Source organism: Pomacea canaliculata, linkage group LG13, assembly GCF_003073045.1.
Source record: "Pomacea canaliculata isolate SZHN2017 linkage group LG13, ASM307304v1, whole genome shotgun sequence".
NCBI classification, from domain to species: domain Eukaryota; kingdom Metazoa; phylum Mollusca; class Gastropoda; order Architaenioglossa; family Ampullariidae; genus Pomacea; species Pomacea canaliculata.
This window is the reverse complement of record NC_037602.1, coordinates 18,541,743-18,554,641: the sequence shown is the minus strand read 5'-3', so window position 1 is coordinate 18,554,641 and position 12,899 is coordinate 18,541,743. Positions and strand designations below refer to the sequence as shown.

The following is a 12,899-nucleotide window of genomic DNA, read 5'->3' as shown; positions in this document are numbered from 1 at the left end:
ATTGTTGTGGCTAGTTGATAGTCATTGCTGGTACATTTAGTGTTACCATTAGTAGTCCAGCAGCTATCCTCCTCTTAAACATGCCTGTCTACCAGAGATTTGCTTAATCAAAAAAGTGTAGCTGTGATCCAGAGGCGGTGTTGAAATGATGAGAACGTGCTGATTTTGCGAACAAGCGAGAAAATCTTACACAGCTTGTACACATGCGCCCTCTTACCTACCTCTAACTCCACCCGCCTTGCGCACTTCAGTTTTATCAGTACTAAGTGTTTGTGTTCTCCCCCCCCTCCATCTCTCTCGCCCCCCCCTCCTGCAATTTTTTTTTTTTTTTTTTTTTTTTGACTGGCATTCATGCTGGAGTATGGGAGTGGAAAGTGCCTAAGGGAGGAGACAGATAAAGGGCTGCTCATCCTGTGTCAGACTTTCGATAAAACCGCCACCGACCTTCAGGAGGCTTCTTGCCTATGTCAGCTTTGACCCCTATTAGACCGGCACTCTCTTCATTCCACTTCCTGCTAAACTCCTACCTCACCTTCATCTCCCATCTTGTTTCTAAACATAAAAAAAGACTGGAGAGTACAGTGGTTCACAGTACTGGCGGTCTCGTGTTTCCACACATATTTCATCTTTACTATGATTATTTCCTTCGCAGAACAGGACTTTTTCCGTTAAATAGTATACAGCATTTTGTGGATAGTGGGAAGGAAGGAGAGAATCAAAATTTTTATTTACATTAATCTCTTCATCGAGAAAAGAACTAAATAACTTGTATAAAGGTATATCTGCAGCATATTAAATTATTTGCTGTTGAGAATTTTGCAAAATATCGCGATTTTAAGCACAGGTGTAGTGCATGTGGAGAAAGACCTCACTACAGATGCTGTTGAATAATTCACGTTCAGCCCAGTAAGATCATCAGTACACAAGTGAAACAGTGCGTGCAATGAACAAAGTGTCTGTGTGTTTCAGAATCGTGGCGGGGGTCTGGACATGAACGTGAAGCAGGCATGGCAGCAGGGCTACACCGGCAAGGGCGTCGTCGTCACCATCCTGGATGATGGTATCGAGAAGGATCATCCAGATCTCAAGAAAAACTACGTAAGTTGATTTATTTTATTATTATTATTCACACTGCACTGAGCTCTTCTCCACACGGGAAGATACACTGTATAGTAGTGGTAAGCGTGTGTTGTCTGCGTGCTCGTGAAGGTTCATTTGATGTGTGGTCGTGCATCTGTATGTAAAACGTTTTATGACCGGCTGGTGGTGAGGAAAGGCGCTAGTTAAATGCACTTTTAAGATTTTATTTTCGTTTTCATCAATTACTTCTGGAGGCAGGATTTTTTTTTCGTTGTCTTTATGCGTGAAAAAAGTCAGTCATGGTGAAGTTACTTTTTATGCTGGAATAGTTTTTCTGTTTTTGCTAATCCTTATTCAGACGCTACATTTATAATATTAGATAGCAGCCGAAATATGCAGATGTTAATCAGCCTAATCGTTTTTCTCATATTTGACGGACAAAAGATGACGGTCCACGATGTATGGGTGGTTAGGGTAAACTGCCCTTTCCTCTTCAGATTGAGGAGGAAGGGTAGAGGGAGATGTTATCAGATCTATGATGAGAAAGACAGGCGGTCAAGCCATAGAGAAAGCTTTAACCACCTGTCTTTCCTTTTCCTCTTCCCTCCTCTTCCTCGCCTCCAGTCCGCGTGGCTTCTGCGGGGAAGAAGTAGGGGGTAGCGGCTTCACCCGTCGGAACCTTGCGGCTTCGCACTTGGACTGCGTCAGCAACGACTGGGCGAAAGCAAACACCAGCGAAGATTCCTTTGCCATATGTCTTGTTTCGTATAGGTTGACCCTGGGTTCCATGGTAATCTTGAACTCTTAGGCACACGCGCGCGCGCTCACACGCACACAGACAGAAAGAGGAAAAAGAGTGAAGATAAAAATACAGGTGTAACATCTCGAGAGTAGGTGGAGAAATGTTCCTACTTTTGTCTTCACTCGTAGAATGTTCTTGTTTGAACGCTATCCGTCAATTATTATTCTCCACATGTTATTTAGGTATGGCAGGTAAATGGATTGTTTAAATATTACTGAATTTCGTCGGCATTTTGCGCGCACAGATAGCTTGCACTGTTATAACTTGGCCTACTTTGTTCTTAGTCATGGTCTGGCAGTTGGGTTGGGGTGGAAGTGGAGAGGGTGAGTATATGTCACTGGCGCCCTGCTTTCCCGGAGTCTCCTAGTGCTTGCTGCACTATCGCGGAAACAGCGGACATTAAGCCGCCGGACTCGACCTAACAAAACATTGCGACGCCTGCCGGTCTGTCTGCCCAACATGTTCGACGAACAAACAGAAGCTTGCCAAAGAAATGGCTTTTGCCTCAAGACACCAGGAAAGGAAAGAGAGGAGTAGATTCCCATCTAGCTGTATGGGATGCAAAACTTTTTGTCACGGTCACGGTCACAAATAAGAGGGCATTCGTTCATGATTCATTCATCCCGTGGACCGGAATCGGCTGACTTTACGCTGGTCAGTCCCTACAGGTCGTCGAAGGCATTGGATAGATGCGGCAGCTGACAGTGCTGGCCACAAATGCCTTTCTTGGGCGATAGCTAGCAAGACCTGCATGTTAGTCCATTCCTTGACGTTTGTCAGAAAGTTCTTCCTCTCTTCGGGCGGTTCGGTGGCGCAACGGTTAGCGCCTGTCACTAGTACAGTGAGCATTGGCTGTCCTGGGTTCAGATCTCGTCTCGGTCACGTTGTTCTTTCTCTGTATATGGCACCTGATTACAGGGCCGGCTTCTTTTGCCGTTATAGTCTTAGCTGTTGGTTCGGCATAAAATACATTCTCCCCCAGTGAAGGCACTTTAAAGCCAAGGTGGTAACACCTGCGGAAATCGGGCATCTGTTCCGGTGCAGATGCTTTTCACAAGACTACTTATCCGACTCTTGGCCTATCCAGGCTCCCTGGTTTACAGGACAATTTAAGCACGTGTTGTTGCTCATTGTGAGGACAAGCTCCACTGACGCTCTCCTCTCGCGAGGCCTCAGCTCACCTGTAGCGACTATCTTGGAAATTCTGCTTTACCTGATAAATAGGACACTTCAAAACTCGAGAGAAGACGAGCCTTTGCTATCTTGCAAGAGAACTGATGACTGGGCGGCTTGAAGAGAATGCACGCTGCAGTACTGCGCAGCAGCAGATGTGATTCTCTAGAACATTCTTTGTGACACCTCATATAAAACAGCACAGGAATAAACACCAAGTCTGTAAGACCTCTTAGAGACCCGGCTACAGGTAACAACTTCCCGTGTGGAGAAGAACAAGCGAGTTCTCACGGCAACGTATCTAGCTGCTGGGACAGGATTTATTCCCTTTCTTAAAATCGGGTGTAATGTGAGTTTGTCTGTGGCAGTTCGCGATACTCCTTTTCACAGCTTTGATTAGGGAGGAACGAAGGTATGGTAAGAGTCTATCGGAAGGCCGCGCGGCTTGATACCAGTGCGTCATGGCGCTAAGCTGAATTATTACACACCTAGTGCGTCAGCCAGTTCAAGCGGAGTCAGGCTGTCTGCCGCTGTTGGCCGCCACCATGCTTTCCATCTTCATCTTTGCCCCGGACCAAGTTGCGTCCCTTTACAGAACGGCCATAGCTTTCAGGCCACTTTTAGGTTGTTTTCATTCTACATCGTTAACTATCATCAGATATCGTTAACTAGTTTTTGTTCAACGATTCTGAGACCCAAGCGGGCTTACCTTGTCCCTCTTCCCTCTTCCCTCTTTCTCACTTACCGTTGCTCGCTCCGGTATGCTGCCGTGCTTCCTAGGCAGTGGCCTTGTCGTTAAATTTGTTTTCTAACTATACTGTTCTCTCTCGTTAACTTGTATTTCCTTCCTCACCCTTCTAGTTGTGTGTGGCCCTTAATAAGAGTGGAGCCGGTACCATGCCTACTTAGAAATGTCAGAGGCATGAGGCTGAAACTTTCTCAAGTAAACTGAATGGTCGTAAATTTAGGGAGCTCTTTGGCATCAAGTTCAGTTGCTTGATGGGTGGCTGGTCTTGTTAGGCCGATGTCATCTGGCTTCGATCATGTAGGTTCTTATGGGTGGGCACACTTTATCCCTTGTTCCAGTAATATAAGTTATTCCTTGTGAATGTACAGGCCACTTAATTCTTTCCACGCATGCAGAAATCTCCGTTACACTCGCGTGCGTGCGTGTGTTTGTAAATGTGGGTGAGTTTCCTGTATTATGCCTGCAATTTTGTAAGCCAGTGCTTCTGATGTTAGAATGTCCATGGGCGGGAAAAACAAAAGATAAATATAATGTAACAGCGTAAATTTAAGTGAGTTATTGTGTAATGATTTTATGATTTGTTTATCAGTAACTCCAGCCAGACTTGTTTCGGTTTTCACCACAGTGGACTCGTGCTACTGTTAGTGCAACACTTGTAGATTGACGACCAGGGAATCGGGCAGTCATCCCACAAAGTTGCAAGCTTATTAACAGACATCGGGAGTTTAAGCATACTTGTGGATCTGTTTTGATGCCTTGCTTAAAAACGGCCCCTGTAGTCAGTCTTCTGCTTTCTCTTCCACACGCACACAAGCTTGGTGTGGCAACAGACAGTTAAGAAGACGGTTTTATGATACTGAACCGCGCCCTTTATCTCGATAAAACAGTTTAGGATTTTCGGTAATGTTTGCATAATCTGTATAATTTGTAAAGCAAAAAAGTACACTATTGCTATCTTGTTTGTGGTACAGGAAAGTGGTAACACATGTATGTAGGGCAGTCTGCAGCTAGATTCTGACATTTTCAGGGAAAAATTTGTTGATTTATATAGCGATAGAAGACTTTGTTGTCTGAACAGTATGCTTGCTGCATGAAGGAACATGCGTGGAAAGAACTACCGTACATTTCGGACTATAAGCCGCGATTTTCCCACACCCTCACCTCCCAGCTTTAAACCCTGCTGCTTGTTTGCGGATTTTTTCCTGAATTGTTCAGATTCCGATTAATTTTTCGATGAGCTCAATGTCTCAGTGTTAACTATTCACGTTCTTAGTGTTGACTGTTCACATTTTGAAATCAAACCTGCATACAATTGAAGCATTCAGATCAGTTGCTGAAATGCACACCCTCTTCATGCCGAACACGAGACGAAATGATTACGATACAGCTTTCAAACTGCATATATTTGCGGCTTGTAAACCAGTGCAGCATATTTGTGAAAAAGTAGAGTTTTTTTTTTTTTTAATTTAGTGGGTGCGGCGTATATACAGGTTTGCTCAATAGACAGAAATTTACGGTACTTCTACAAGTGCCACTTCTACTACTAGTGCTGCTTCTGCAAGAGCGATAACACCCATAACTGACCGTTTTTGTACGTCAGAGCTGGTGACAAGATGTAAATCTCTTGCGATTCTTTTTTTTTTACAATTCCGAGGAGCCATCATAGAAACGTGCTGTCGACTGCTTTGGGCCGGCTTGTTTTAAAATAAAATTTGTGTGGAGAAAGCATTATGTGCTGTTACGACAAAGACCAGCCATCAAACAGGTGGCTGGCTGTAGTATTATAGGAAAACAAAACAGTTCATTGTTTCTTTTCTCAGTGTACTCTCACTTCACTTTACAATAAACAAGGAGCAAACGTGCGCTCTTTTGATGTGCAAAGTACATACACTCTGTAAGCACAGCTGAAAATCCCAACAGGAAAACATAATAGTAAATTGTTTTCCTTTATCTCTAACCCACTACCTCGTCCCCAAAATACACATACCCCTCCTCTACTTTGTTGGGCATTTGATGATTTCTGCACACAACAGAAGCAGTGGGTGGCATGCGAACTCGGGTAGACTTGACTGATGCTTGGCACCGAGAAAGACATTATTAATCTGATAAGAAACGCGCGGAATGCTGTCTCCTACAGGAATGTCATACAGTGCACGGATGGCAGGCTGCCAGGCTGAGCAAAGCTAAAACTGGTTTTCATCCCACGATTGCCTCTCACAAATTTACAAGCGACCTACCCTACCGAACCATTGTTTCTCTCACCCAGTCCACATTATTATTCAGCATCAAGGCCAGACCCCTGTTAATGTGTAAAAGCTGGCTGATGGTCTCGAGAGAGCCGGCTTTAAGGCCACACACCAAGGGTGGTGACTGTACAAACTCAAAATTTGTCGCCATAGTTTCCAGTCAGCCACAGACCGTCAGTCATCTAATGAGCGCAGAGAGCACTAGTCCCATTAGGAACTTCTCAACGGTCGTGCAAAACAGGTAGCTGGTGTAGGGAGATCGTTTGTGCAAGAGAGTGGGCCCTGGCAAGGCCGCAGGTGATTGAAGGTGGCAGACACTGAAAGGGGCACGAAGAGTGTCCGCGGTGCTGTGTGTATCATGAAATAACAGCAGCCTCTCGCTGCCTTAGACCTCGCCGTATCACCCCCAACGCCTCATCTAAAATTGGGTTCATGAAAAGCGATAGCGTTTATTTTTGTGAGCGGAGCATGTTTGGGAGGCTCGCTTGTTTACATAGCATGCACGCAGGAGAATGTCGGATCGTGCACGTCCGATGGAATCGCGTAAACTTCCCCTCAATGTTGGGCAAGATCGTGAATGTGAGATACAGGAATCTGCCCGGCACAGTCCAAAAGACAGGTAGGTTTTGTACAGAGCAAGCACCCGAGCACACAGATTTCAAGTCTGCATGCTCTAGGGAGAAAGTGGGGGGGGGGCATTTTTTCTGATCGCCTGCCCATGCAGAAGCCTTATTCTTTGTTTTCACCATTCCCTTTCTTTCCTTGCAAGTTGCACAGAAGTAAAAAGTGGGATTACCAAATGCTGTTGAGACGGTGAAAGATTGCAAGGTTTGCAGACCTTCATGTTTGCTTTCATTTCTCCTTGCATTACCAGTAGTACCTCGAGTTTTGTCTTCTTATCACGGGCATCTCGCACAGACCATGGTGTCCATTTCCCGCATGTACACGCTGCTAACGCTAAATGTAGTTCTGCCAAACACTCCCTCCTCCCCCCTCCACACACACCCTTCCTGATGCTTTTACTTTTTTTCGGCTTTCTTAATTATAGGAGAAGACTCTACCAGTTACGCATCACAAAAGGTGCTGAGGTGAGTGTAGCATCCAGTGAAAAGAATTTCCATTGCTCTCTTGTGGATTTATTTGTTTGGCTTTGGCGTGTTTCTGTTAAGTCTTTCCACCGCCAGTCAGCAGGCGTAGGTAGGTGTGTATTTCGGATAAGGGAGGGGAAGGTGAAGGAAAAGCAAACACGGACTTGTCTGCATCCCATGTTCATTGACACCTATTCGCACCGCGATAAAGGTACACTTCATCTTGTGACAGACTCACCGCAGTAGTCTTTAAGAGCTTATGAAGTAAAGACATTTGCTAACGTTTATCATTTCTCCATCATCACCCCCTCACTTCTGTGTGTATGTGTGTGAACGTAGACCCCTTTTTTTTTGGGGGGGGGGGGTTAGGGTATGGGTAGGGTTTTGTTTTCAGTCGCGAAAGCTAATTTTAGGTAGATATATTACATATATAAAACTGAGTTTTTTGGTTTAAAAAAACAATTTTTTTTCTAGATTACGCGTATGAAGGTAGGCTTTTTCTGTTCTCCTGTTTACTTCTATCATGTCTCCCCCTTTCCTCCCTCATTCCCAGTTTGGCATCTTTCATCCCACCCTCTCAGACTGCCCAATCGTCTTCAGAAACGCCACGTGCATAAGTAAAATGTTCGCTTCTTGTGGTTCACTTATAGCCAGAAGATATCGTCACCTTTTGTCTCCTGTGGCTGTAACAGGCCGTTAGACTGTACACGAGATCGTTGTATGTGAGTGACCGACATAGTTCTCCATTTTTATTCTTGACGGTAGTGTTTCACGCTGTTTTCTTACCTCAAGAGTTACGGCAAGCGTGTTGTTCGTGTCGCGTGCATCTTTGATGTCAGCCTCCAACCAACGCGTTACCTTCCCTCGGACTCAGGTTTCGTCAAGTTTGAATCAATAAATCAGATACGCCGCGTCCTCCTCAAGACTTTTGTGAACTGAGGCATGTACGCACAGGCAAGATGAAAGCGCCAGTTCAACCAGGCGTGTGTGTGTTGTACGTGCGGGCCAGACATAAAAAGGTGGGGGTGCTCGTCTGTCTTGTTTGATAGCACCAGAGAGAGCACGCGACGCGAGCAGTGAAAACTTTGGGGCTATGGGAGGAGGGGTGGGGAAGAAAACAGCTGCCGGTGGAAGCGTGCAAAAGGGAGGATGTGCTACCTGTTTTGCTAGGCAGTGATCCCAACCTGACCCGCTTCTTGTCCTGGTGCCGCTTTGCATCCTCATCGGCACGCTGGCCTCTTTACGCACCTGCCATTCAAGACAAAGTGAGTTAGCATCCTTGTTCAAGGAAGCTTTCATGACAAGCAGCGAAGGGCGGCGTACAAACTTGCACTACAAGACGCCGCGTGCTCTCTCCCCAACCACAAGATGGCGCAAGAGTTGCCGTTACGTGATGTGTGTTGTGCAATCAAGTCGCCGGTATCAGCGCCGACAACGGTTGTGTGCAAATAACAACACAAGAACAATAAGACGACCGCTGATGTTGGCGGGTTTTGTTTGTTTGCTTTTTTTATTTTTCCCTCACAGGGCCTTGTCAAGTAGCCAAGCTTATCAGTTTGTGGGTGAACACTCATAACATGTTACATGTTCCCATGGAACATGAGCTCTCGTAGGCTGTCATGGCCCGTGCCGTGCCACTGATGGTCGGATCTGTGAACCGCAGATTTCGCTCAGATTTTGCGTGCGGCGGTGTGGGATTGAAAAGGAAAATAAACTGCGACTTGGGTGGTTGGTGCACTGGCAATCAGTATATAGAACGTTTTTGCTGTGCCTCGTAGTGTTACAAACAAGCCTAACCCCATCTCCCCCTCATCCCCACACACACCATTTCTTTTGGTCCCATCGTCCGAGAATCGCTTATCATGCGCTCTTGGGCCGCCGGCAGCCTGGGGCAGGCCAGACGTGGGCTGCAGTGGGCGCGGGCAATCAATATCCTAATGAAGTAAATCACGCGCGCTTGTCCGAACTGTTTCCAGGGCGACGATTTGGGAATTCCAGTTTCGCTTCTGATCTTCCTTTGCCACTATTGTAGCCTGCAAAATGTACTGACAAGATGGAGTAACGACACATCAGCGGGCGAGACTATCTTCCATCGTTTGCTTCATTAAAGATTTTCTCTTTCAAGATTGCTTTGATGTCACATTGTGTTAAGCATTCTGTGGATGTCGTGAGAGTTTGCTGTTGTTGTTGAAGGTGATGATGATGGTTTTGGCCAAGTCTTTGTCTCTCTGCCCAGGTTACCGACATCGTTTGCAGTGTGTCTCCAACCCATCAGCAAATTGCCTTTTTACCCCCTCCCCCATCATCCTACCGGTCTTCCCGCATCGTCGGTATTTTGTTTTCAACGATTTTATGGCGTGAGGGTTTTCCCTTGACAGTGCCAGTTCCACGGCCGAGGGTCAGCTGCACGCCAACAGCACAAAGGCCACTATTTTTCTGCACTCATTATAGCGAAACCTGCGCCATACGTTTGTTGTTAGCCTGCAGAGCTTTTATCTGCTAATAAAAAGTTATTGGTCACCGAAGTATGCCTCTGTGTGTGTGTGTGCATGCTTGATTGTGCGTGGGGGTAATGCGTGCGTGAGTGGTGTTTTTTTTTTTTTCCGCCCCGAAAGAGAAGTCAATTTCCTAGTAATGAGACATTTACCAGCGAAATTCAGTATGCGAAGCTATTTATCACTTGCATTGCAAATAACTGTTTACAGCGAGGCAGTTTAAAAGTGAGTTTTAATTTTTTTTATAGTTGGCTTCATTTTTCAGCCTTTATTTTTCTGGATGCAGCGACGTAAATTTGGTCTTCCGGCCTAACCACACGCGCGCACACACAGAAAGAGAGAGACACACACATTAGGAAGGAAGAATCGGCAAAAAGTGATATATAGTATCTATGCTGCCGTCAACACCTGACTAATAGGCATTGTCACCTGTGCTGCACATGTATACGTCTGGACAGCAGATCTGTCACCGCCGAAGGATTTGCTCTCTACCTTTGCCGCTACATGATCAGCCGGCAAAGCACGATCATATGCGTACTTAGTCCAGTGTTGTTTAGAAGTATTCTAGAATTTTCTGCTCGCCAAGCGTTTGGCCTCGCTGAGATTTTTTGGCGAGTTGGGTGGGGAGTGGGGTTAAGAGACCCTTGGGTTTTGAGCGAGGGGAGAGTCCGCTGATTGATCCATGGATGGTTGGCTTCTAGTTAACTTCTAGTAATATTTTTATTCACTTCAAGTCGACAAGTGTGTGATTGTGTGTGTAAGAGAGAGAGAGAGCGAGAAAGACACGTGACATCTTTTATTTCTTCAAGCACATTAGCTGCAGCAAATGGGGAAGAACCTATATATACGGATGTATATATACACACATATGGTTAGTCAAAATTATGTTAACACAAAGGGATTTTTTTTTACAATTTAAGTGTTTATATAATTTTGACTAACCCTGTATGTCATATAGTGTGGCTTGGCAGAATTATTACCAATAAAACTGGAGGAGGTGGAACTTTTTAGAGTGTCTGGGTCTATCAGATTGCAAACGTGTCAGAAACCTTGGCATAAACATGATCACATATTCCTACACACTCATGCACACGCATAATTATACAAAGACATAAAGGTTGCAAGGCTAGACACCCACTTCCACACCCCACCACACCCTTCATTCTCATCCCTACCATCTTTGCCTTCCATATACACACATTCACCTCCACACATACACACCAACACATTCCCACCCACCAGCGGCCGCACAACTCGTTGACAAACTACGTTGTTCCAACATCAAGAATATAAAAGTTTAATCTGTCTAATTACTTACTCAGTGCTTTAGTATAATTGATTATAAACGCAACGTCCTTTAATATACTGCAGTATTTTCCTGTCAGGACATGTTATAAAACATGCACTTCATCGTCTACCGTATCTGGACATAGTAAGAAGCAATGGGAGCTACTGGGGATTGCGAATAACGATTCCCGTGAATGTATTTTTCTTTTATTTTCATTCTAAAGTATGCGTAGGTCTTTTTTTAAAACTATTCTTGCTTAATATCATTATACATTTTGATAGAGATAGGATTTCACAACCGATTTTGTTTTTTATGGGAGAAAGACAATTATCCTTAGTTAATCAGGCACGAAATCTCTGAAGCGAGATGAATTATAAATGAAAACTTTATCCTATAAATTAACCCGATGTCACAGATACCAGTGCATAACCCCAGTGGCATGGTGTGGTGCTCATCAGAAAGTATACATGATTGACTTTCTCGCATTTTGAAACCTGCACCGCGCGACCGGCTTCTGAACAGCCGCCGAGTGCATTTGCCGTCAAAGCATGCAATCCGCAGTCGAAGAAGATAAATCATAAGAAAGTCGATATAAAGAAATAATAAACATGGCTGGGATGAAGCGGGAAGATGCGTACCCTAGGCAGGAGAGGGGCGGGGTGGAGGGACAAGTTGAAAGTACGGCAGAAAGATTGAGTCGATTTCACATTACATATCTGTGCTGGGCATTTGCAAAGATGAGTTTAGGAGGGGGGAAAGCGTCAGATTTATATCATACATGTATACTATACATATCAGGGAGTAGTTCAGACTTTAGAGAATGTTACTACGGTATTGGTATGTCAGAGTGGACGGTTTATGTTCTTTCTACTTTGACAATTCGTTGTGTAATATGCTTGCATTTAGCCTTTACCTGAGAAAGGTGAGGGTTTTTTTTCCTAATTTGAAGATTAGCTGAATTTCAAGATCAAGGGAAAGGTCAAGCTTAACAGGATTTTGTGCGATGCCAGTGATGTGTTTTTACATTTGAAGCTGACTGTAAAGTGTATCGAGCTCGTAGGTCTATATATCTCGTATGAATACAACCACTGTTGGGGTAGAAAGACAAAATGACCTTTTTTTAAACAATCGAGGTTTTCTTAATGAGCGTAACTCATGCTCTGATATTTCTGACACCTTTTCTTATGTTTTCATTTTTGTAGTCAAACTTACGAAGGAGGAAAATAGTTGAAAAGGTTTTTAATGATCCTACTCAGTATTGTGGTTTCACCAGAAGAGATGTTATCAGCAACATTGTAGAGAACAGAAAGGCTGACTTGGCAGGAATTCACTGAAGAGAAAGGGTGGGTGTGAAGCGTTGTGCGCCGCCCTGGCACGCTTGCGTACTTAATCAGATAAAGAAAACATCATAAATTCTGCCACAACAAGTTTGCGCTGATGGCGTTTGCTGCGAAAGAGATAAAAGCAAGTGGCTTGTTTTTAATTAGTACAGCTCCAAAGATGCAGGAAACTTTTCGGAGGAAGGAGGAAAAAAAAAGTCGCTCTCGACTTGCTCACACCAAGAAACGTGACACGCTTTGGGAGTAATTAGAAATGAGCGACCCATCATCTTGAAAATGAACCCAGCCTAGTCCTCTAGTCCTCTCCGGATGTGCGTTTGCATCTTCGATAGACGGGTTCCATCGAACCTCCTTCCCGATAGCTGTGTTCGTAAGTGTTGCAGCGGACTTGGTGAAGCAATGTTGAAAATTGCACAGAACGCATAGGTGGGAAGAGGAGTTGTGCCGAAAATGCATAATAAGATATGAGCTGATAGGATTGGAGACAACAGAGACGGACCGTACTCGGAAGAAAGTGGCAATATCAAAGGCATTGCTAAGACAGGCAGAGCTTGAAATGAAGCTCCCTTTTTGCATTAGGAGTGAGGGTGCAAAGGCGAATATTGTTCAGGTGACAGTCTGGAGTGAATGACGACTTGC

At 44.7% G+C, this 12,899-nt stretch overlaps 1 protein-coding gene across 10 annotated transcripts in view; it reads left to right on the top strand.

Moving 5' to 3' along the window:
* The window catches only part of LOC112554120 (furin-1-like), an 83,565-nt gene that overhangs the window by 30,108 nt on the left and 40,558 nt on the right, over positions 1 to 12,899 (top strand). For all 10 annotated transcript variants that reach the window (XM_025221720.1, XM_025221721.1, XM_025221723.1 and 7 more), the window contains one exon: positions 970 to 1,098. In XM_025221720.1, coding sequence (XP_025077505.1) covers positions 970 to 1,098 — 129 coding nt within the window. The remainder of the gene's footprint in view (positions 1 to 969; positions 1,099 to 12,899) is intronic.